The sequence below is a fragment of the Salmo trutta genome, chromosome 20 (genome assembly GCF_901001165.1).
Source record: "Salmo trutta chromosome 20, fSalTru1.1, whole genome shotgun sequence".
Lineage (NCBI taxonomy): Eukaryota > Metazoa > Chordata > Actinopteri > Salmoniformes > Salmonidae > Salmo > Salmo trutta.
Window position 1 is genome coordinate 21,224,186 of NC_042976.1, and position 26,642 is coordinate 21,250,827.

The following is a 26,642-nucleotide window of genomic DNA, read 5'->3' on the forward strand; positions in this document are numbered from 1 at the left end:
ACGCAACCAACTTCTGCAAATCGCCACACCCTTTCTGGGAAGTGTCTGGGAAATTCCAGGACTGTCCTTTAATAAATCATATAAGGTATTTGTTAATAGTCAGCTCACCGTTTAGGAAACATTTAATAGTAAATGTCAGTAAGCTGTTCATAAATACATTGGCCTCATAACAAATAACTGCATCCATAAATATTAGCTTAAACACTTATAGCTTATCTCAATGGATGATTAACAAATCTGAAAAAATTATTATTATAACATAAATAAATAAAGGAACATTTTGGTGGGAACATTTCTTAAGTAGACAAACAAAGACATCAAATACATTGTATAGAATGTACTGGGCTCTCTTTATTAAAGCTCTCTCACAGATGTATATATCTCAACTGTGCATTTTACAACATTAATCAAATAAATCTCACCCCAGAGGATCAGTCCTCCAAAGTCTGATTCAAGAATATTTCATAAAAATGTGTTGTGAGAGTCAGGAACAACATTTTATACTCTCCATGGTATCAGAAGTTCTTTCATTCAACATATTTCCTCCTTATGTCTATCACTGTCCTCTCCAAAGCCCATCAATCCCATCACAAGTTCAACAGGCTGTTCTTCTCTGGGCACCTCGTCCTTATGCCCCTCACTGGCATATAATACCTCAGCTCCTTCCAGAAGCGTGAGGACAAGAAAAGAGAGGGTGAGGAGAGAGGGGGCGAAGCCAGCTCCCCTCTCTTCTCCTCCACCTCCTCTTTTCTCCACCTCCCACACCTCAACCCTTTGGTCCTCCTTGTCCTGCTACTCTTCCACCAGCAGACGGCTCCCTGGCGCTCCCGGAGGTGGCGCACCGACTCAGGGAAGAGGGCCAGCTGTGTAGGGGTGACCTCCTCCAGCTCCACCAGGACCACCTTAAGGGAGCCCTCCAGCAGGGCACGGTGCATGGCCGTCTGCCTCTCGAAGCTCTGCCAGGCCTCCAGGACACCGCTGCTGCTGTCACTGTGGCCTCCACTGCAGAACGTAGAGCCAGAGTAGACCAGGAGGAGACGCCGGCTGGCCAGCATGCTCTTCTCCACAGCATCTACTACGGCTAGAGAGGGAGGAGGGAGGAGAAGAAGGCGATGGGGGGCAGGAAGGAGGGAGGAGAAGAGGGAGAGGGGGGCAGGGAGGAGGGAGGAGGGAGGAGGGAGGAGAAGAGGGAAGGGGTAAAGGAAGAGGGAGGAGACAAGGGAGCGGGAGGATAAGAAGGAAATGGGGGGCAGGAAGGAGGGGGAGAAGAGGGAGATGGGGGCAGGAAGGAGGGAGGAGAAAAGGGAAATGGAGGAGAAGAAGGTGATGGGGGCAGGAAGGAGGGAGGAGAAGAGGGAGAGGGGGCCAGGGAGGAGGGAGGAGAAGAGGGAGAGGGGGCCAGGGAGGAGGGAGGAGAAGAGGGAGAGGGGGGAAGGGAGGAGGGAGGAGAAGAGGGAGAGGGGGGAAGGGAGGAGGGAGGAGAAGAGGGAGAGGGGGGAAGGGAGGAGGGAGGAGGGAGGAGAAGAGGGAGAGGGGGGTCAGGGAGGAGGGACAAGAAGAGGGAGAGGGGGGCAGGGAGAAGAACAGGGGGAGGGGGAAAGAGAGGATGGAGGAGAAGAGGGAGAGGGGGAAAGGGAGCATGGAAAATGGTTATTAAAACATTGATTTACAATTAAGATGGTTTCAGAAGGTCTTTATGATTTCAGAAAGATTCCACATATTTCATCATCATGCTACATGTGTGCTAATGCCAATGCTAAGATAATCTTGTGGAACCTGGAGCCCCAGGGTCGAACCGAGATGTCTTACCTTCCCCTGGTAGGCTGTCCCGGCCCAGTATGAAGAGCCTGTAGCCACACTTCCCCTCCAGAACATGGGGCAACGTGTGGAGGGCAAACATCTCTGCCTCCCCACAGGCCCTGCCCCCATCCCCATCCCCAAACAGACGGGGGTACGCCACGTACGCATCATACAGCTTCCCATCAGAGTCTGTTGCATGCAGGACAGGGACAGGTAAAACAAAATAGGTGTGTTAGTGCTGGGCTGGAACAAAAGTCTTCATAAACCTGCCTAACAGAGGAGGCTTGGTTATTTATGACACCATAGTTGCTTGTGTTTCATGGTAACATGGCCTATTCAGTGCCTCATATGAAACTTTCTCTCTCCGTTTCCTCTGTGATGGAAAATGCTGTGCTTGTATACTGCAGGTGTGGGATGTGCTACAGTACCTTGCTACATTTGCTACTGATTTTACTTGTGGTCAGGTGGGGAGTGGGAAACAAGCAATGCAACATTCATGTGTGTGTGGGTTTAAATGTGGGCTTGGGGGTTTGTGGGGAGACATGCTGTATCTGCATTTCTGTCTGTATCTGGTGTAGGAATGTATGTTTATGTTAGTGCAAGTTTCCATTTTGTAAATGCACACCATGCAATGAGTCTGCAGATAGTATGTATGTGTGCGTGCGTGTGTGTGTGTGCATGTCTGCGTGTGTGTGCTCAGGTATGTTTCTATTCATGTTTCCTTGAGTGTACTTGGGCAACATATTTGTGTGGTAAAGTGTCTCTCATTGTGTACCTGTGTTTGTGTAGAGAAGCAGGAACATCCTCCTTAGCGACAGCACAATGTCAATCTTAAAGCGATGGTAAATAACAACACTAACAGTAAACACCAATACCAGACTAGTCAGTAGTACCCCAATAGGGAGCAGGTTGTTTGGATCTGTGCAGAAAAAGAGAGAAGATAGCATTTATAACAGCATTTATAACAGTTTTTACCCAAGGTCAAGCTGACTGGCTTCAATTCTTCAACCTGTTTTTTCAAAAGTGGTGAGGTTGCAGATGTTATAATACACTATCAAAACAAGTAAATGGCCAGGATAATATGTGTGTGATCTCTTCTGAAACATAAAAATGTTATCTTCCAGAAAGTGTTGTCTAACCTGTAGGCTGTAGTGTGAAGGAGGCTGAAGGACTGCCTCTGTCGCTGGAAACCTTACACGTGTAATTGATGTAAAAGTCTTCCTCTTCCACCATCAAGAAAGTCAAATTAAGCTCCAACCATATGCCCTTTTCTTCTCTCCACTCCCTGGTTTAGGGGGAGGGGAAGAAGACAGACACGTTCCCCCTTGTGAACGCACAATCAAACCATCATGGCCACAGTTCACAAAATAGCAGTGTATGTTATGTTAAGTTCCATTCAAAGCAAACACTACTGTATGTATTCAGGTATATGGATCCAATTGTAATCTTAGCGCTATACCTGATATGGTTCCAACAGTTTAGATACTATACAGTAGAACATCTATCTGGATGACACAGAATACACGTAAAGACCAACGCCGGAGTAGAGAAGCAGGTACGGGGAGTAAACATTGAATAAGGAACAGACATGGACCAGCGTCAACACACAGGTAACATGGTGACATATGACAATTAATGCAGCAGCGAGGAACAGAGCTGGGGAACTGACAGATATAGGGGAGGCAATAACACAGGTGATTGAATCCAGGTGAGTCCAATAATTTGCTGATGCGCGATGAGGTAAGCAGGTGTGCGTAATGATGGTGGCAGGAGTGCGCAGTGCTGGGCAGCCTGGCGCGAGAGAGTGGTAGCAGGCGTGACAAGACAGGCTTATTCAGTGCTATGAAAAAGTATTTCTGATTTTCTCTGCAGATTTTTTATACTGAATATTATCAGATCTTCAAACAAAACCTAATATTAGATAAAGAGAACCTGAGTGTACAAAAAGAATATATATATACTTATTTCATTTATTTAATTAAAGTTATGCAAGTGTGAAAAGTAATTGCTCCCTTACAGTCTACAACTCATTGTGCAACCTTTAGCTGCAATGACTGCAACCAAATGCTTCCTGTAGTTGTTGATCAGTCTCTCACATCGCTGTGGAGGAATTTTGACCCACTCTGGCATGCAGAATTGCTTTAACTCAGCGACATTTGTGAGTTTTCAAGCATGAACTGCTCGTTTCAAGTCCTGCCACATCTCAACTGGGATTAGGTTTGGACTTTGACTTGGCCATTACAAAACTTCACATTTGTTGCTTCATGTAGACTTGACTGTGTGTTTTGGATCATTGCCTTGCTGCATGACCAAGCTGTGCTTCAGCTTCAGCTCACAGACAGATGGACAGAAAGTTGTTCAGGTTCTGAGGCACAGGGGAATTGGGTGGTGCATAACTTTGATACTTTTTTTAACTTTTATTTGTAAACTCAGGTTCCCTTTATCTAATATTAGGTTTTGGTTGAAGATCTGATAACATTTAGAATCAAAAATATACAAAAAAAGAGCAAATCAGAAAGGCGGCAAATACTTCTTCACGGAACTGTAGAATTCTTACATTGTGTATTGTGATGCTGTTGTGTTGTCTCAACCTACCTTTGTGATTCCTGAAAGACGCGCTCTGAGACATTTTTGGAAATTGAGTTTTCTCTAGAAATCCAATTCAAATTTGCACAATGTTTATTCCCCACACTCGGGACAAACACCCGACACATCTTACTGAAGGAAGAACCTAGGGGGCAAACATTTAATTCTTTATTTGCATCATGAATTAAAGAACTGTACAAACTCACGCACACACACACACACACACACACACACACACACACACACACACACACACACACACACACACACACACACACACACACACACACACACACACACACACACACACACACACACACACACACACACACACACACACGCATATACAGTACATGTTCTATAGTGGCTTACTCACCCAAATCTGCATTGATGATATCATTGGCAGGTTCAACCACTTTGGGCTCCAGGCAATACTCCACTGAAATTATGACAATGATTCATAAACATCATAGTCAGACAGAAAAATGCAGTCACATGACCCTATTGAACACAATCATTTCTAAGCTCTCACAGAGCAAAGTTTCAAAGCAGCCTCTATGAAATCATAACCTCTGATTCAGGGACATGTACTGTACACTGTCATCAGAAAGTATTCACACCCCTTGACCTTTTCCACATTTTGTTGTGTTACAGCTTGAATTTAAAATGGATTACATTTAAATATTTGTATCACTGGCCAACACACAGTATCCCATAGTGTGAAAGTGGAATTATGTTTTTCAAAGTGTTTACAAATTAATAAAATATTTAAAGCTGAAATGTCTTCAGTCAATAAGTATTCAATTCCTTTCTTACGGCAAGCCTAAATACGTTCAGGAGTAAAATGTTGATTAACAAGTCCCATAATAAGTTGCATGGACTCACTCTGTGTGCAATAATAGTGGTTAACATGATGTTTGAATGACTACCTGATGTCTGTACCCCACACATACAGCACAACTACATGTAAGGTCCCTCAGTCCAGCAGTGAATTTCAAACACAGTTTCTACCACAAAGACCAGGGAGGTTTTCCAATGCCTCGCAAAGAAGGGCAACTATTATTAGATGGGTCAAATAAAAATAAAGCAGACAGTGAATATCCCTTTGAGCATAGTGAAATAAGTTCAGGAGTAAAATTAATTACACTTTGGATGGTTACAGTTTGGATGGTGTTTCAATACACCCATTCACTGCAAAGATACAGGTGTCCTACTTAACTCTGTTGTCAGAGAAAGGAAACTGCTTAGGGATTTCACGATGAGGCCAATGGTGACTTTAAAACAGTTATGGACTTTAATGGATGTGATAGGAAAAAACAGAGGATAGATCAACAACATTGTAGTTACTCCACAATACTAACCTAATTGACAGAGTGAAAAGATGGAAGCCTATACAGAATATAAATATTCTACAACATGCATCCTGTTTGCAATAAGGCACTAAAGTAAATCTACAAAAAAAGTGGCAGAGCAATTCACTTTTTGTCCTGAATACAAAGTCTTATGTTTGTGGAAAATCCAATGCAACACACTACTGACTACCACTCTCCCTATTTTCAAACATAGTGGTCGCTGCATCATGTTATGGGTATGCTTGTAATCGTTAAGGACTGGGGAGTTTTCCATTATAAAAAATAAATGGAATTCAGCTAAACACAGGCAAAATCGTGGAGGAAAACCTGGTTCCGTCTGCTTTCCAACAGGTACTAGGAGATGAATTCACCGTTCAGCAAGTCAATAACATTAAACACAAGGCCAAATCTACACTGAAGTTGTTTACAAAGAAGACAGTGAATGTTCCTGTGGGGCCGATTTACAGTTTAGACTTAAATCTGCTTGAAAATCTATGGCAAGACCTGAAAATGGTTGTCTAGCAATGATCAGTAACCAGTTTGACTGAGCTTGAAGAATTTTAAAAACAATAATGGGGAAATGTTGCACAATCCAGGTGTGGAAAGCTCTTAGAGACTTACCCAGAAAGACTCACAGCTATAATCACTACAAAGGTGATACTAACATATATTGACTCAGGGAGTTGAATACTTGTGTAATCAGATATATTAGTCTCCTATTTTTTATATATTTCAAAAACATTTTAGAATTTCTGTTACACTTTGACATAACAAAGTATTTTGTGTAAATCGTTAACAAAAAAAGACAATTAAATACATTTTAATCCCACTTTGAAACACAACAAGATGTGTGAAAACTTTCTGAAGTTACTGTATCTCTGTAATGGCTGTGGTAAGGATTGGGGGTATATGGTAATAATTTGATCCTAGCTCTGTGGTTAGGGACAACTTTTGAGCTGTGCCAACAATACTCACCGTCCACCAAACCGTTGATGGTCTCTGAGATCCTGCCGCTGAGCCCTTCCAAGGTAAAGGTCATGGTGCAGGTGTAGAACGCATGGTCCTCAAGGGTGACCATTTCTACTTGGAGTAACTCCATAGCATTGTGACTGACATAGCTAAACCTGTTCCACAAGGGATCATCTTTCACAATGGGTTCACAGTCCTGACAGGGATCAAATAGAAATGCACAGTGAAAGATAGTGGTAATGGAATATGGCTAGTAGTACAAAATGAATACACAATTACAGATAAGTTCTGATAATGTCTTACCTTAGAAGACCAACTCTCAGAACAATTCAATGCAGTACAATGTGTGAGAGCAATGAACAATGAAAGTATATATACTGTGTCTGAAGTAACATTGTCTCAAATGTAGTCACTAGTAGCAATAACCCTACATTCATATAGTTTTAAACACAAATTAAGCATACATAAAAATGGACTGAATGACTGAAAATAAAGATTTCAAACAGGCTTTCCAGCATTGTCAGGCATGGGACCAGAAATCCGCCTGGGCAATTCTGACACACCAGACCCTTTTTCCATTGAGGCCCTGACATTGGCCCATTTTCTTTCCTTGAGGCCCCCAAAATGCCAGTTTTTGTCTCTGTGGCCCCCATTCTCAGCCAGATAATTATAATTCTGTACAAAAAAAAAACAAGTTAGACGTTCCCATTGGACCAGCCCATTCGGTATTTTCCCGAAATGCCATTTGGCCAGTCCGCCCCTGCTGTCAGGCGTCCCCTCTCAACACTCTCCTACTGCACTGCACTGTCTGTTTACCCCATTGGACTCACCTTGTACCACTGGATGGAGTAATTGTCCACTTCCCTGATATGGTCACTCAATGGGCAGTTCAGGAAAGATGTGGCTGTGTTGGTCAGGACCTGCTGGGCCTTTTCTGGTCGACCGCATTCTTCTGGGTTGGTGTGGTTCACAATCAGTAAGGCCACCTTCTTGTAGCACTCGGTGGGTAGTCTGTTATCAAAGGTAACAGGAAAGATTTACACCACACACTCATATACACACACATATACACACACACAGCAGACAAAAGTATAGCCCCTGCCTCGCAACACACACACACACACACACACACACAGCAGACAAAAGTATAGCCCCTGCCTCGCAACACACACACACACACACACACACACACACACACACACACACACACACGCACATGGGCACATATACACACACATATATACACATATACACACACACACACACACACACACACACACACACACACACACACACACACACACACACACACACACACACACACACACACACACACACAGCAGACAAAAGTATAGCCCCTGCCTCGCAACACACACACACACACACACACACGCACATATGCACATATACACACACATATATACACATATACACACACACACACACACACACACACACACACACACACACACACACACACACACACACACACACACACACACACACACACACACACACAGCAGACAAAAGTATAGCCCCTACCTCACAACACACACATAGTCTCCAGCATCCTCCATCGTGATGTTAAAAATCCAGAGCGTCTTCCCCCGCACCAGAGTCTTTCCTGTCTCCCTGGATAGCTCTGTCCCAGTCCTTGGGTCATACCATGAGATGTTATAGGGGATGCTGCGGTTGTCAGACACGTTGAGGTCCACCAGGGTGGATGTCAACATGGCAGCATCACCGGAAACTGAAAAGACCTGCTCAGTCTCTCGTCCGTTGTCCACACAGAGCTCTGCACACAAAGAGTGTATAGAGTGAAGACAAACATGCAGTACAGGGACTGTTTGAGGACCACCATCTTATTTAATGAGGCCACCTCTTAAAGAACAGAATATATTGGGGAAATGATGCACACCAAAAAAGAATGCAATTATTACACGTGTCATGTAGTATACACAGACAGAGTTTTTACAGAGATGGTCCCTTCAAAATATATCTCTTCACAACAAATTCTCCAGTGTTCATTTTTTTATTAACACTGATGGTGTTAAATCAATACTGAAAGTGTTGAGTCTGTGGACCCATAGACACCAGAACAGTGTTAAATGAACACACTGATTAGTGTAAAGCCTTATTCAAATATTTCCCACAGTGCCTTGCCTTTCGAGGAAATTGTAGAGTTACCACCCGTGAATGTTTTTTTTGTGACAGAGACACAATTGTTGCATTCATCCATTTTTTGTCACGTAGACTTAAAAAAGTAAGATCCTAAATGAATATGTTGTCATAAAAAATGTATATTTAACACAATGCCAAATGTGTTTCATAAGGCCTTATTTTGCAGGCATAGTTTTAACCAAATACAGGGGCCTGAAACTCATACACGTCACTTTGAACTAAAACCATGCCCATCATCATATTTTCCTGCGATAGAGCATGCTGGGAAATATGATGATGGGCATGGTTTTAGTTCAAAGTTAATTGTTTGTTTCAATATCTGTTTGTGCAGGTACATTGGTACATTGATTGATTAAGTGTTTGTAGCCCATTAGCAACAAATGTAAACCTTTTTTTCTGAGAGTGTAATACAAGGGCCTGAAATCCATGTTTTACAAGCCACATCAGGCCTGCAAATCACATTATGCTGGCTTACAAGGTGATGTGTAATTCCTATTGAAATCCAATCAGTGGGTGGCGATCCAACAGTTTGAAAATGAATTCATCTGCAACCTGCATTCAGAATGACTGCCAGGGTTAGGAACATTAGGAACTAACTGATTTCAACTAAGTGATTGGATTAGTTTAGAAAAATGTATGTAGTTTATCTTTGTGTAGTATACGATAAATCAGTCAATCAATGTACGTGCACAAACATAGATATTGAAACAAACAATTCTAAAATATCAACCTGCAAAACAGCATACGCCGGCCGTAGATTTGATTCAAAGTGATGTGCATGAGTTTCAGGCCCCTGTATTAGGGTAAAACTAGGCCCTCAAAATAAGGCCTTATGAAAGACATATGGTATTGTGTTAAATATATATATTTTATGATAACATTCACGGATGATCTCACATAATACTGGGTGAAGTCCATATGACTGAAAATGGATGAATGCAACAACCATGTCTCTGTTAATAACAAATATTGTCATGGATGGTAACTCTACAATTTACTCAGAAGGCAAGACAATCTGGGAAATATTTGAATAAGGCTTTACACTAAGCAGAAAGTTAATTTAACACCGTTCCGGTTTTTATATGGGGTCCATAGACAACACTTTCAGTGTTGATTTAAAGGTCATGAATAGTTAAAATGATGTTTTTCATGAAATTGGATGATATTTGAAGGAAACCAGATCAAATGATGATGATCAAGGTATGAAAAATGACTGTAGATTCTACATTGATAAAGTTTGATCATAAAGTTACTGGTCCCCTCTCCCACGTCAAACACTTAGATTAATTATTTAGGTGACAATGTGACATCACGTTAACTCTTATTTTAATACACCAATGGTACTGTACCATGATATTCCCTTACCTAATTTAAATAACTATCATCTTTTAACCAACATTGGAGAAGACATGTTTGCAGAGGGGCGTGGTTTATATAGCTAGATAGCTACTCTACTGGTGCCAAAATGTGACTGAATGATGTCAGCAAATATAATTACAAGTTTACCCTATTAATCTATGGCAAATATTCTTATATGTTTCCCCTTTCATGTTTGTCTGGTGTTAGCTAGTTACTGGCTAGCCAGGTCTTCAGCCAGCATGGAACAAAAGGGGGGGAAGGGTAGTTTAAAACTGCACGCAGATATTTGCAGCATTGCTTTATAAAATTATATTATTCCATCAACACCCCCCAGAGGTCAGACTTAAGTCATGACAAAGTGAAGGACCATGTTTCTGGATATAGAGCTGTTAACTTGATCCAGTTTAATTCAATCAGTACTTCTAACTGTCCTCGTAACATGGTTGATTGATTTGTTGATTGATTGATTGATGGCTGATGAATTCTGTGGGTAAAGTTCATCCTACTTACCTCCTACTGCCTTGGAGCTGCCAGTGAGACAGAGGAGTGAGAAGAGCAAGAGCTGCAACCTCTGACTCCAATCCATAGCTGAAACAAAGAGACACACAAAATCACTTGTGAGTTTTAGTCACGGATTGCCATAATGACTGTAGATTCTACATTGATAAAGTTTGATCATAAAGTTACTGGTCCCCTCTCCCACGTCAAACACTTAGATTAATTATTTAGGTGACAATGTGACATCACGTTAACTCTTATTTTAATACACCAATGGTACTGTACCATGATATTCCCTTACCTAATTTAAATAACTATCATCTTTTAACCAACATTGGAGAAGACATGTTTGCAGAGGGGCGTGGTTTATATAGCTAGATAGCTACTCTACTGGTGCCAAAATGTGACTGAATGATGTCAGCAAATATAATTACAAGTTTACCCTATTAATCTATGGCAAATATTCTTATATGTTTCCCCTTTCATGTTTGTCTGGTGTTAGCTAGTTACTGGCTAGCCAGGTCTTCAGCCAGCATGGAACAAAAGGGGGGGAAGGGTAGTTTAAAACTGCACGCAGATATTTGCAGCATTGCTTTATAAAATTATATTATTCCATCAACACCCCCCAGAGGTCAGACTTAAGTCATGACAAAGTGAAGGACCATGTTTCTGGATATAGAGCTGTTAACTTGATCCAGTTTAATTCAATCAGTACTTCTAACTGTCCTCGTAACATGGTTGATTGATTTGTTGATTGATTGATTGATGGCTGATGAATTCTGTGGGTAAAGTTCATCCTACTTACCTCCTACTGCCTTGGAGCTGCCAGTGAGACAGAGGAGTGAGAAGAGCAAGAGCTGCAACCTCTGACTCCAATCCATAGCTGAAACAAAGAGACACACAGAATCACTTGTGAGTTTTAGTCACGGATTGCCATAATAGACTCAAATAAACTATTAGAACCAAAGGTCACATCACACTGTCCAAAATCTTCAGCAAGCAAGATGATCTCACATACAATATTATCATGCCTCTTTCTAATCATCCACTGGATCCCTTACTTGTCAACTGAATGTCTTTCTCCCACACAAACACACTCCACAGCTACACAAATTATCCAGTGTTAAATCAACACCGAGAGTGTTAAAATAACACTGAAAGTGTGTACCCCTATAGACACTGGAACATTTTAAATAAACACACTGCTTGGTGTAAAGCCTTATTTTTTATTTATTTTTACTTTTTCCTAGAGTGCATTGCCTTTCAAGTGAATTGTGGAGATACAGTACTATCCGAGACTGTATTTGTTAGTAACAGAGACAGTGTTGTTGCATTCAATAGCTGTCCGAGCAGCTAGCCGATCGCAGCAGCTGTACATAGCCCATCTGTAAATAGCCCATCCAATCTACCTACCTCATCCCCATATTGTTTTTATTTACTTTTCTGCTCTTTTGCACACCAGTATTTCTACTTGCACATCATCATCTGCACATCTATCACTCCAGTGTTCATTTTCTAAATAGTAATTACTTGCTACTGTGGCCTATTTATTGCCTTACCTCCTCACACCATTTGCACACACTGTATATAGACTTTCTTTTTTTCTATTGTGTTATTGACTGTACGCTTGTTTATTCCATGTGTAACTCTGTGTTGTTGTTTGTGTTGTACTGCTTTACTTTATCTTGGCCAGGTCGCAGTTGTAAATGAGAACTTGTTCTCAACTAGTCTACCTGGTTAATTAAAGGTGAAATAAAATAAAAACATCTATTTTCAGTCCAAGGTCCATAAATGGTTTATTATTTAACACAATACAATACATTTTTCATATGGCATAATGTTAAGGGCCTACTCTGAACATAACAATTAAATGTTGAATTAACAATCATTGTTGTAAAATAACCCCAGTGTTGGTGTTAATAACCAGAGTTGAACCAAAACCACACCCATCATAATCATATTTCACAGCGTGCTCTATTTCAGGTTGATTTAAAATTGCAAGTACAATGATTAAGTAATGTCATGCATCTCAAACATAAATGTCATACATTTTCCAAACTAAGCCGACGTGTTACTTGGATTTATTGCGCCAGTTACTGAAATGGTTGTTCCAGTTTAGATGTGTCACGTCCTGACCATGGTAAGCTGTTATTTTCTATGGTAGAGTAGGTCAGGGCATGACAGGGGGGTTTATTCTATGTTTTCTATGTCTATGTTGTTAGGTTCTAGTTTTGGTATTTCTATGTTGGTTTGTTTGGGATGATCTCCAATTAGAGGCAGTTGGTCCTCGTTGTCTCTAATTGGAGATCATACTTAAGTAGGGTTTTTTCCCAATTGGTTTTGTGGGATCTTGTTTTTGTATTGCTCTGTGAAGCCTACAGAACGTGACATTCGTTTTTCCTTTGTTTATTGTTTTGTCTAGTGTTCTGAGTTAGAATAAATATTTATTATGAGCACTCAACACGCTGCACCTTGGTCTACTCCTTACGGCGAGCGTCACAAGATGCTTTAGGTCAGGTATTCCCAAACTGGGGTATGTACAATGCCGTCGGGGGTACGCCAAATATAAATGTGATTCACATTTTCAAACAGTCCATTTATATTTTCCAACGGGGCTATACACTTGGGTGAGGTTTCGTTCTCACCTTAGTAGCCTCGTTTCAGTGCCAAAAATAAAATTAAACCATCTAGTGTTCAGCGAAATAACAACACGATGTCAAATACAGGTAGCCTAGTCAAATAATTAACATCCAATCACATTAACCGTTACTCTCTCGCGGGAATTCCAATACCAGTCCGTATGTAGTCAAACGTAGCTGCTGCTCATTCCGTTTGCTCGAAAATGGATAAATGGTTAAAAAAAAGTAAGGTCCGCATCCATAGAGACACATAGCAGCAGTACTACACCTGCACCTGTCGACAACACAAGCTGTTCTGCTTCCACAAGCACATCCAATGCTAGCATCAGTAATTCTGCATTTGTTGTTAGCCCAGCTAGCATGGACACTGACAGTTGTGAATCTGATGCAGCCGAAGAGTTACTCCCCCCTTACCCGGGAAAGCACCGAACAACAGACAGGGACGTTGGACCATCCAAGAGGCGCAAATATGATGAACTACATTGATTTGGTGTTCACTTATATTGGGAGTAGTGCATTTCCTCAGCCACAGTGTGTTATATGTGCAAAAGTACTATCTCACAACTCGATGAAACCTTCACTCTTGCGCAGACATTTAGAAACAAAACATGCCAAACTTAAAAATAAGCCACGGGAGGTTTTGAGCGAGAATTAAGATGACTTTCGAGTAGTAAAACAATAGATACAATTAATAAGAATTTGTTCTAAACTGACATACCTAGTTAAATAAAGATAAAATAAAAAAAGAAGGAGCTAGAAGCATCTTATATGGTGAGCTACCGAGTGGCTAGGACAGGCAAGCCCCATACTATTGTGGAGGACTTAATTCTTCCTGCTGCTGCGGATATGTTTGGGACAATGCTGAGGGAAAAGGCCCCAAAAACTATACAGACAATGTCTGCATCAAACAACACTGTTTCACAACGCATCCGTGACATGGCAGGAGATGTTTTGAAACAATTACTGCTTCGCATACAAGCCAGTGAATTCTATGCGTTACAGCTGGATGAGTCAGCAGATGTGGCGGGCCTGGCACAGCTCCTGGTATTTGTCCGTTACGTTTATGGGGGGTCAATTAAGGAAGACATCCTCTTCTGCAAACTACTGGAAACCAGGAGAGGATCTTTTTTAAGTACTGGACAGCTTTGTGACATCAAATGGACTTTGGTGGTCAAGAAGTTTTGGTATCTGTACTGATGGAGCAAAAGCCATGACAGGGAGACATAGTGGAGTGGTAACGGGAGAACAAGCAGTTTCTCCCGATGCCACTTGGGTACACTGCAGCATCCACCGAGAGGCTCTAGCTGCCAAGGGAATACCTGACAGCTTGAAAGACGTTTTGGACACTACAGTGAAAATGGTTGACTTTGTTATAGCAAGGCCCCTAAACTCTTGTGTAGTTTCTGCATTATGCAGTGATATGGGAGGCGACCATGTAACACTTTTACAACATACAGAATAGTGCTGCTTATCAAGGGGCAAAGTACTGACATGTTTTCTTGAATTGAGAGATGAGAATAAAGTGTTCTTTACTGATCATAATTTTCCCTTGTCTGACCGCTTGCATGATGACGAGTTTCTCACACGACTGGCCTATCTGGGTGACATTTTTTCTCGCCTGAATGATCTGAATCTAGAATTACAGGGACTCTGCAAATATATTCAATGTGCAGGACAAAATTGAGGCTATGATTAGGAAGTTGGAGCTCTTTTCTGTCTGCATTAACAAGGACAACACACAGGTCTTTCCATCATTGTATGTTTTTTTGTGTGCAAATCAACTCAAGCTTACGGACAATGTCAAATGTGATATAGGAAAGCACCTGAGTGAGTTGGGTGTGAAATTACGCAGGTACTTTCCCAAAACGGACAACACAGACAACTGGATTCATTATGCCTTTCATGCCCGCCTCCAGTCCACTTACCGATATCTAAACAATAGAGTCTCATCGAAATTGCAACAAGCGATTCTGTGAAAATTGAATTTAATCAGAAGCTACTGCCAGATTTCTGGATTGGACTGCGTTCAGAGTATCCTGCCTTGGCAAATAGCACTGTTAAGACACTAATGCCCTTTGCAACCACGTACTTATGTGAGAGTGGATTCTCGGCCCTCACTAGCATGAAAACTAAATACAGGCACAGACTGTGTGTGGAAAATGATTTAACACTGAGACTCTCTCCAATACAACACAACATTGCAGAGTTATGTGCATCCTTTCAAGCACACCCTTCTCATTAACCTGTGGTGAGCTATTCACAATTTTCAATGAACAAATAAGGTTTTATATGTAAGATGGCTAAATAAAGAGCAAAATCATTTAATATATTATTATTTGTGCCCTGGTCCTATAAGAGCTCGTTGTCACTTCCCACGAGCCGGGTTGTGAGAAACTCTCACTCATTCTTATGTTTCATAAATGTGTCATATAGTGTGCATATGGCAGGCTTACAATGATGGCAAAAACAACATTTGAGAGTGCGCTGACCCTGGTGCTAGAGCGGGTACGCAGCTGGAGGTTGAATGTTTTTACGGGACTATAAAAAGGTTGGGAACCACTGCTTTAGGTAGTCTCATATTGGACTGGGACCGCAGACCGCTGCCGGAAGCTCTGGACCGCAGGCCGTCGCCAAAGACTCTGGACTGCAGGCCGTCGCCAAAGACTCTGGACCGCAGGCCATCGCCAAAGACTCTGGACCGTGGAACGTCGCTGGAGGGTCCTGACCGCGGACCGTCTCAGGAAGTTCCAGACCGCGGGCCGTCTCAGGAGGTTCCGGACTGGGAACTGTCGCCGGAAGCTCCGGACTGGGAACTGTCGCTGGAAGCACCGGACTGGGAACTGTCGCCGGAAGCTCTGGACTGGGAACTGTTGCCGGAAGCTCTGGACTGGGAACTGTCGCCGGAAGCTCTGGACTGGGAATGCGCACTGGAGGCCTGATGCGTGGGGCCGGCACATGTGGCGCCAGACTAGTAACACGCACCTCAGGGCAAATGCGGGGAGCAGGAACAGGACACCCCGGACTGGGCAGGTGTGCTGAAGGCCTGATGCGTGGGGCTGGCACAGGTGGCGCCAGACTAGTGACAGGCACCTCAGGGCAAGTGCGGGGAGCAGGAACAGGACACACCGGACTGGGAATGCGCACTGGAGGCCTGATGCGTGGGGCTGGCACAGGTGGTGCCAGACTGGTAACACACACCTCAGGGCGAGTGCAGGAAGCAGGAACGGGACACCCCGGACTGGGCAGGCGCACTGGAGGCCTGATGCGTGGGGCTGGCACAGGTGGCACCAGACTGGTAACATGCACCTCAGGGCAAGTGCGAGGAGCAGGCACAGGGCGTACCAGGCTGGATAGACTCACTGGAGGCCGGGTACGTGGGGCAGGCACAGGATATACTGGGCCTTGGAGGCGCACTGGAGGTCTCAAGCGTAGAGCTGGCACAACCCGTCCTGGCTGGATGATAACTTTCGCCCGGCAAACGCGGAGCGCTGGCACAGGACGCACTGGGCTGTGAATGCGCACTGGCGACACAGTGCGCATCACCGCATAACACGGTGCTTGCTTCGTCACTCGCACCCCACGGTAAGCACGGGGAGTTGGCTCAGGTCTCCACCCTGACTCTGCCAATCTCCCCGTGTGCCTCCCCAATTTTTTTGGGGGGGGCTGCCTCTCGCACTTGCCTCGTGGTTGGTATAATGCCTCGTAATATCTCCGCTCCGCTTTCGCTGCCTCAATCTCCTCTTTAGGATGTCGATACTCCCCAGCCTGCCTCCAGGGTCCTTTCCCGTCCAGTATCTCCTCCCAAGTCCACTGGTCCATTACACGCTGCTTGGTCCTTTGGTGGTGGGAGATTCTGTCACAGCCGTCGTAGGAAGGAGAGGACCAAAGTGCAGTGTGTGTGTCGTTCCCCATTTTATTTTCACTGTGAAACTATGCATGCATATAAATAAACTGAATAACAAAACAACAAACCGTGATGCAGAGGTGAAACATACACTAACTCAAAGACAATCTCCCACAAAGCCAGCTGGGAAAAAAACCCTACTTAAGTATGATCTCCAATTAGAGACAACGAGGACCAGCTGCCTCTAATTGGAGATCATCCCAAACAAAACCCAACATATAAATACAAAACTAGAACCTGACAACATAGAAAACTACACTAGAACACCCCCCTGTCACGCCCTGACCTACTCTACCATAGAAAATAACAGCTTTCTATGGTCAGGACGTGACAATTTGGTAAAAGACCAAGTCCATATTATGGCAAGAACAGCTCAAATAAGCAAAGAGAAATGACAGTCCATCATTACTTTAAGACATGAATGTCAGTCAATCTGGATCATTTCAAGAACTTTGAAAGTTTCTTAAAGTGCAGTCGCAAAAACAATCAAGCGCTATGATGAAACTGGCTCTCATGAGGACCGCCACAGGAAAGGAAGCCTCAGAGTTATCTCAGCTGCAGAGGATAAGTTCATTAGATTTACCAGACTACCAAATCAATGCTTCACAGAGTTCAAGTAACAGACACATCTCAACATCAACTGTTCAGAGGACACTGCGTGAATCAGGCATTCATGGTTGAATTGCTGCAAAGAAACCACTACTAAAGGACACCAATAGTAAGAAGAGACTTGCTTGGGCAAAGAAACATGGGCAATGGACATTTCACCATTGGAAATATGTCCTTTGGTCTGATGAGTCCAACTGTGAGATTGTTGGTCCCAACAGCCATGTCTTTGTGAGACGCAGAGTAGGTGAACGGATGATCTCCGCATGTGTGGTTCCCACCGTGATTCATGGAGGAGGAGGTGTGATGATGTGGGGGTGCTTTGCTGGTGACACTGTCTGTGATTTATTTAGAATTCAAGGCACACTTAACCAGCATGGCTACCACAGCATTCTGCAACTATATGCCATCCCATCTGATTTATGCTTAGTGGGACTATCATTTGTTTTTCAACAGGACAATAACCCAACACACCTCCAGGCTGTGTAAGGGCTATTTGACCAAGAAGAGAGTGATGGAGTGTTGCATCAGATCAACCGACCTCAACCCAATTACATTTGACATATTTTAGTCATTTAGCAGACGCTCTTTTCCAGAGCGACTTACAGTAGAGAATGCATACACTTCATGCATTTAAAAAAAATAAAAAATTGTACTGGCCCCCCGTGGGAATTGAACCCACAACCCTGGCATTGCAAACACCATGCTCTACCAACTGAGCCACAGGGAAGCTATTGAGATAGTTTAGGATGAGATGGACTGCAGAGTGAAGGAAAAGCAGCCAAAAGTGCTCAGCATATGTGGGAACTCCTTCAAGACAGTTGGAAAAGCCTTCCAGGTGAAGCTGGTTGAGAGAATGCCAAGAGTGTGCAAAGATGTCGAAAAAGGCAGAAGGGTGGCTTCACTACTTTAAAGAGTCCTAAATATATTTTGATTTGTTTAACACTTTTTTGGATACTACATGATTCTATATGTGTTATTTCATAGTTTTGATGTCTTCACTATTATTATACAATGTAGAAAATAGTGAAAATAAAGAAAAACCCTTGAATGAGTAGGTGTGTCCAGACTTGACTGGTACTGTGTGTATATATATATATATATATAGGGGGGCGGAGCTAGCATGTTGGAGTGAACGGCTGTGTGTGAGAGGCTCCTGCAACTTTTTAGCGAAATAATCTAACTTAACCTACTTTATTGCACTTTTTACAACAAGCGTTTCTTTCTAATACAATATTGTAACTTTCTATGTGGAAATGCCGAGTAATAAGCGACCAAAGGACAATAAATCCACTTCGGAGGCCTACTCCCCGCCAAACAACGAGACAGACATGGCGGAAGGCACAGGTAACAACGTGGCACTTACAGAACTTACCCGCGCTCTGGGAGAACTACGTGTTGCTATAGCTGAGGATCTTAAGGCTACTATTGCTGAACTGGACACTAAAATTGAGAGCACCATTCGAACGGTCGCCTCGCAGGGCCAGAGTATTGTGGACCTTGAGAAAGCCTCTGAATTCAACGCTGGTAGGATCGACGAGTTGGAGAAGCTATGCACGTCATTGCAGGATAGTGTGCAGAGGCTTTCTGTGAAAGTGGTCGACCTGGAGGGCCGATCCAGACGTCACAACCTTCGCGTTGTTGGGCTGGCAGAGGGGATAGAGGCGGGCTCTCGCCCCACCGACTTCTTCGCCAAGCTATTGAAGGATGCAATGGGATCGGATGTTTTGGCTTCAGATCCCCAACTGGACCGTGCACATCGCGCCCTTGTCCCAGTGCCTCGACCGGGCCAACGTCCTCGCCCAGTAATCATCTGTTGTCACAATTTCAAGACCAAGGATCTTATCCTGCGCGAGGCTCGACTGAGGGGCAACCTGTTACATAAAGGGCACCCCTTCCGTGTCTACGAGGATTATGCGCCCGATGTGGCAAAGCACCGCGCCGGCTACAGAGATGTCATGACCAAACTCTACAAACTCCATCTTCGCCCAGCCTTGCTCTTCCCTGCAAGACTAAGAATTACCCCGCCTTCCGGAGAGAAGATTTGGCTCTCCTCGGTTTTGGACGCAGAGAAGTTTATCCGGGAATATACGCCAATCCCCCGTACAGGTTAGAGTGCCTTGTCATTGTGTGTTAGGGTCTGCTCATGGACTCGAACCCATACTATACCATAACGGGTGAAACCGTACTAAACGGTCTCGACAGGGCCTGCCGAACATGTAACACGCTGAGCTGACCAATGGAGGGCGGTTAGAGCTCTCATTTAACGTCAGTTTCACTTTAATTCCGACTGGGTTCGGGGTGGTGCCTGTTTGGGAGGCCTTCCAGGTCTGATCATTGACACTTTCGGATGGATATACTTATGTTCCCCCATTTTTGTTTTGTTTCGTTATTTATTTTTCAATTCTTACATTATTCCTATTACCATACCAGTTAGTTATTGCTTGCGGGGGTCTGGGGGTGATGGCTGGGAAGGGGCAGACGCAAACACCTGGATTGCAAGTTGATGTTTTGTGCTGTTCTGCCTTTGTCATAGCCTGGCCCGCTCTCACGATTAGATTCCCACCAGACCTCCGTGGTGCTTGTGTCTGTGTAGGTGTGCGTACATATAATTACTATGTGTACTTTATTATTATTATTCTCTCTTAGCATTTTAGTATTAGGTATGTGTATATTTTAAATTAGTGTAGATTACTATTCTGGGGTGGGTATGTAGATGTATGTGTGTGTGTGTGTGTCTGTATATATATTTTTTTTAATATTTATTTCTATAAGTATATATTTTTGGTTGTATGTGTATGAACGTGTGTACGTGTGTGTATGTGTATGCACGTGTGTACGTATGTGGGTATGCGTGTATATACTTGCGCATGGGTGTGTGTAGGTAGGTGTGCACGTGTGTATATATGTGCACGTGTGTGTGTGTATGTATGTATGTATGTATATGTACAAGTGTGTGTATGTATGTATGTATGTAGGTATGTATGTATGTATATGTACATGTGTGTGTATGGATGTGTGTATATAGGTATGTATGTATATGTGTGTGTATGTATGTGTGTGTATGTATGTGTGTATGTATGTATATATATATATCACTATTGTTTTTTTAGTTATTAAAAAGATAATTTTTTACATTTTATTTAGAAGGGAAAAAAAATGTATTTTTATTATTATTATTATTATTATTTTTTTTTTTAAATTTTATTGGGGGGTATATTCAATTTATCAAAATCCTTGTTCCCATCTCCTAACCCACAATATGTAATTGTACTGCTGTCTATGTCGGTTGCTGATGGTTTATGTTTAGACCGGCATTGCTTAGCAATGTAATCTTGTGATGCTATATCTTGCTTATCTCAGGGATTGACCCAAGATGAAGCTTAAGTGCACAATATGTTTAAGTTGCAACTTATTCTGTTTAGGTTTATTAGATGCTAATTGAACACTTTATTCGCGGGAGCCTCCTCAGTTCAGATGTTAGTAGAAGTTCTAGGATAATGAGAGGTGAACGTATAGTTGGGATTTTATTTTTGTTTTACCTCTTGTTCGAGGTCGCGCCGTGCTTTTTTGGCATCGGCCAGACAATGTGTTTATTATTTTTATTTTCATGTTTTTTTCTCTCCTTTTTGTGTATGCCTGTTAAATGTGGGTTGATGGGAGGGGTAAATTTTGGGGAAAGTAGGGGAACAGGGTGGAAAGTAAAGGTGCTTGCAGGGGGGGAGGGGTGGGTTGGATACTGCTCGGGTGTAGGTGCTACATATGCTGATCATGATGGTTTGGTGCGCTTTCTTACCTTTTTAGTAACTTACATGCTATGCAGGCCACCATAGGAACTACAAATGAGAGGAGGGCGGGGCTTACATTCACTTCCTGGAATGTCAAGGGTTTAAATGAACCAATTAAGAGAGGCAAGGTCCTAGCCCACTTGAAAGCACTCTCGTCTGATATTATATTTTTGCAAGAAACCCATCTGAAAAACAATTCTCATAACAGACTTAAATGTAAGTGGGTGGGGCAAGTGTATCACTCTAACTTCTCTGCCAAAACGAGAGGCACAGCGATTCTGGTACGGAAAGGAATTCCCTTTCAACATAAAACCACTATTGTGGACAAAGAGGGTCGTTATGTGATCGTAATAGGAGAGATTCACTCTACTTCTGTAACTCTACTAAATATCTATGGGCCAAACATTGATAACCCCTCTTTTTTCAAAAGAGTCCTTGCCCTGATTCCAGATATCTCCCATACTAACCTGGTCATTGGAGGGGACCTTAACTGTGTACTAGACCAATATTTGGATAGATCCTCTACCCGGCGAACCCCTACCTCCTATTCAAGCGAATTCTTGAATACCTACATAAAAAATTTGAACTTATTTGATATATGGAGGATCTCTAACCCTACGGGTAGGGTATACTCCTTTTACTCTCATGTTCACAATGTTTATACTCGAATTGACTACTTTTTGGTTGATGCTAAACTACTCCCCTATACCTGTAATGTGAGGTATCATGATATTATAATCTCTGACCACAGTCCACTCACCTTCTCCCTGAGATTGGGTGACATCGTACCAGACGAGAGGGTCTGGAGGTTGAATCCTCAGCTCCTCACTGAACCAACATTCTGTGAACATCTTAAAGATCAAATTACATTTTTCTTTGATACCAACGACAACACAGAGACTTCCCCAGCATTATTGTGGGAAACACTGAAGGCTTATTTGAGAGGCTGTATCATCTCCTTTCAGACTGCCAGGAGTAGGCAAAACAGAAGAGAATTGGTAGAACTGGAGGGACAAATTCACTTACTGGATAGGGAGAATGCTAGACACCCATCTAGGGAGAAACATAAAAAAATGATGTCTTTAAAATTTAAATACAATCAGATCCTCTCTGCTAAAATTGCTAAATCTTTTCTCTATGCCAAGCAAAAATATTTTGAGTTTGGTGACAAACCACACAAACTACTCGCCAGACAACTTCGTAAGAATGTGAGTGACCGTATGATTCACAAAGTTAAATCTGCATCTGGGGAATTACTCTCTTCCCCCAGAGACATAAATGACAGATTCCATCAGTTTTATGAGACTTTATATACATCTAAAGCGGACCCTAACCCCTTAATTATGCAAAACTTTTTGGAGAACTGTAATCTTCCTGCCCTGAACCAGGAAGACTCTAACTTCCTGAATAAGGAAATATCTCTTGAAGAAATTACAGAAACAATAAAATCTCTAAAGAGTGGCAAGACCCCGGGCCCAGATGGATACCCGAGTGAATTCTACAAAACATTCAGCAACATGCTCTCTCCCTACCTACACAAAATGTTGGTTCAGGCCAACGAGGATGGAGTGCTCCCATCCACTTTGGATGAGGCGTTTATTACAGTTATACATAAGAAGGGTAAGGATCCGGAAGAGGTAGGGTCATACAGACCAATATCCCTCCTTAATACAGACCAAAAGATTTTAGCAAAAACTTTGGCTAACAGGCTGAGCACTTTAATTGGCAAATTGGTCCATTCAGACCAGACCGGCTTTATCCCTAACAGAAACTCATTCTTCAATCTCAGGCGCCTATTCAACATTATGTATTCTCAGAGGTTACCTAACGTGGACCTAGCCGTTATATCTCTTGACGCTGAAAAGGCCTTTGACCAAGTTGAGTGGCCCTATCTATTCAAGGTCCTACAGAAATTTAATATTGGAGATGGGTTCATAAAGTGGATCCAGCTTTTATATAGGAACCCCTGTGCGAGAATACTCACTAACCAATCATTGTCGCCCCGATTTAACCTTCACAGAGGGACAAGGCAGGGTTGTGCGCTGTCGCCTATGCTCTTCGCTCTAATTATTGAACCTCTCGCTCAAGCGAGCGATCAGATCTCACGCAGCAATATACGGCTATAATACTAAACATACTCTAAATAAGATTTCCCTATACGCAGATGACATTCTCCTCTATGTAACAGAACCCCAAGATAGTATTCCAGCTATTCTGGAGGTGATTAATTTGTTTGGTACCTTCTCGGGATACAGAATAAATTGGAACAAGAGTGAATTAATGCCCATTCGGTTGCAAAACACCTCCTGGCTAGAACATCTTCCACTTAAGCTATCTTCAGATACATTTACCTACCTTGGAATTGTAGTTACCAAACAATACTCCTTACTATTTAAAGAGAATTTCCCCTCTCTGATGCAAAAACTTAAGGCAAACATACAATTTTGGAGAACTCTCCCAATTTCTCTGCTCGGAAGAATTAATGCCATTAAAATGGTCTTCCTCCCACAACTGCTCTACCTATACCAGAACATCCCAATATTCATACCTAAAGCCTTTCATAAACAACTGGACTCTATTATCAATCCTTTCATCTGGGATTATAAAACACACAGGATAGGTAAAAAACACCTCTGTAAATCCAAGCTGGAAGGAGGATTGTCTCTCCCAAACTTTATATTTTACTACTGGGCCGCCAACCTCCGCGCTGTTACGTTTCTGCTGGATGACGCACTCCCGCCACCCAGCTGGCTTAGTATGGAGCGAGAGGAGTGCCACCCCTTCTCTATTGGTGCTGTGATTCTGTCACCTGTCAATCTGGAGATGTCACTTTACCGTAACAATCCTATTATACATAGCACAGTCCGAATCTGGAAGCAAATTAAAGTCCACTTTGATCTTAGACCAATATCATTCATGCTTCCTGTTGCCAGGAATCCCTCCTTTGCCCCCTCTAACCTCGATAACACCTTTGAGCGGTGGGGAGAGTTGGGGATAAGTACCATAGGGGATTTATATATAGGGGGAACCTTTGCTTCCTTTGAATCGCTGAGGGAAACTTATAATCTTCCCAGAAGTAACTTTTTCAGATACCTACAGATTAGAGACTATGTTAGAAAATACCTCCCAACATTTGGGAATGCTAAACCTTCCATGTTTGACGGATGCATAAAAATATGCCCCACCTCAGACAAACTGATATCTCGTATATATGATGCTTTTCAATCTGTTAGCGCACCCTCTACTGATGCCATTAAGGCAAAATGGGAGGAAGAACTAGGGACTGACATTTCGGTGGCAGACTGGGAAGATAGCTTGGTGTATATCCACACCTGCTCCATTAACTCCAGACATCGTCTCATACAATTCAAGGTACTACACAGATTACACTACTCCAAAACCAAACTGCATAGGATATTTCCTGGTACATCCCCTATGTGTGATAAATGTCAGGCTGAGCAGGGTACACTTCTCCACTGCTTTGCCCTATGCTCTAACTTGTATGGGTATTGGTGTGGAATTTTTGGGGTCCTCTCTGAAGTTCTGGAGACTTCAATAGACCCAGACCCGCTTCTGATAATCCTGGGAGTGTCCGATTCCCTAAACGGATTAACCAACTCCCAAAAACAACTCATCTCTTACAGTCTCATTTCGGCAAAAAAATTAATCTTGTTCTTTTGGAAAAAGAGGGAAGCGCCCTCTACCAAATTATGGCTCAGCGAATTGGCAAACACTGTACACTTAGAAAGAATTAGATATATTTTGAACAATAAATTATCAACATTTGATCAAATCTGGCAGCCTTTCCTCTCTTACTTGGACCAGGCGGCGCTGTGAATTTGCACTTAACGCACTCTCAATTGTCATGCGGTAATCTACCTTTGGGCAGCGTGTGCTGGCCCCGCCACCCGAGCAGTTGGGAGGGGAATAGGGTGGAATAAGGGGGGATAAAGTGTGGTATAAGTGGGGGGGCTACATCAACCTTTTTTTTTTTTTTTTTTTTTCTTTTTTCTTTCTACCTGTCCTTGTTTTGTATGTCTTGTTTTGTAATATTTGTTTTGTGCCCAGAACTCTGGGTCTTTTGGTTAATGTCTGCTCTCTTATGTTTAGATAAGAACTGTAAACTTGTCTTTTATACCTATACACCATTCTTGTGTATGTGTTCAATAAAAAATATTTGAACAAATTTAATATATATAATATATATATATATATATGTGTATATATATATATATATATATATATATATATATATATATATAGTATATAAAAATGTAATCTATTGGCCAAATTCAGCTAGTGAGCCTCCAGTTTGGGAACCATGATATACACACACATTCACACGCATTACATACTCATACATAAATAACACACACACGCATACCGACAACACAAACACAGCTATACCGACACAACACAAACACACACACTTTTACACTCATCATAGCTTAATCGTAGGGACCACAAACCTTACTATAGTCAGTCTGTTGTGGTAGCAAGGTGGGCCTCATGACATAGCTGCTGGACCATTCTGGATAACACTTTACTCTATTATCAGAACTAATTTGAAACCTGCTGTTAATCCTTCCTAATGGCCACATACATAATAAGCCCAAGTCTACCAATAGTTTGTAGTAACAATTGCAGTACCTATATGAATACATTTACCTTCTTAGAGATGATAAACCAAAGGTGCTCCTCTTCACTTCGTTTCACACGGAGGGGTTTCAGGTTTGCCGAAGTGTAATTTTAAGTTAAACTCTTTAGGTTGACAAAACAATGCTGTGGGTTGTTTTCTTGAGGTGTGAAACCTCAGCTGGATTTTCCCTCATTGGATTTGAGAATCCCCAGTCCTAACCAAACAGAGGTACAGGAGTGAGACAGAAGATGTTTGATACCCACACCTTTTAGGGGCCCTGCCTTCTCTCTTAGAGCTAGGAAGTGACTTCTACCTCAGAGA

At 42.5% G+C, this 26,642-nt stretch overlaps 1 protein-coding gene across 3 annotated transcripts; it reads right to left on the bottom strand.

Moving 5' to 3' along the window:
- Positions 1-324: 324 nt before the first annotated feature.
- LOC115155669 (interleukin-1 receptor type 1-like) lies at positions 325-26,642 on the bottom strand. 3 transcript variants are annotated; one of them, XM_029702535.1, is made up of 11 exons: positions 26,351-26,642; positions 11,551-11,628; positions 8,250-8,502; positions 7,538-7,718; positions 6,714-6,903; positions 4,763-4,825; positions 4,396-4,531; positions 2,940-3,085; positions 2,576-2,719; positions 1,810-1,989; positions 325-1,081 (listed from the first exon to the last, which is right to left on the bottom strand). In XM_029702535.1, the coding sequence occupies exons 2-11, from the start codon at positions 11,624-11,626 to the stop codon at positions 588-590; spliced, it is 1,863 nt and encodes a 620-aa protein (XP_029558395.1). In that variant the 5' UTR covers positions 11,627-11,628; positions 26,351-26,642; the 3' UTR covers positions 325-587. The 3 variants fall into 3 exon arrangements, with proteins under 3 accessions (XP_029558395.1, XP_029558396.1, XP_029558394.1); XM_029702536.1 differs by lacking the exon at positions 26,351-26,642 and adding an exon at positions 22,443-22,476; XM_029702534.1 differs by lacking the exons at positions 11,551-11,628; positions 26,351-26,642 and adding an exon at positions 10,758-10,840.

What these genes read in the sequence shown, in the direction of transcription:
- LOC115155669 (XM_029702535.1), bottom strand. Translation starts at nt 11,626, where the DNA reads ATGGATTGGAGTCAGAGGTTGCAGCTCTTGCTCTTCTCACTCCTCTGT. An exon ending in ACTCCATCCAGTGGTACAAG is followed by an intron (nt 6,904 to 7,537) that starts GTGAGTCCAATG and finishes GATCCCTGTCAG; the next exon opens with GACTGTGAACCCATTGTGAA. An exon ending in CTTCACACTACAGCCTACAG is followed by an intron (nt 2,720 to 2,939) that starts GTTAGACAACAC and finishes TTTTCTGCACAG; the next exon opens with ATCCAAACAACCTGCTCCCT.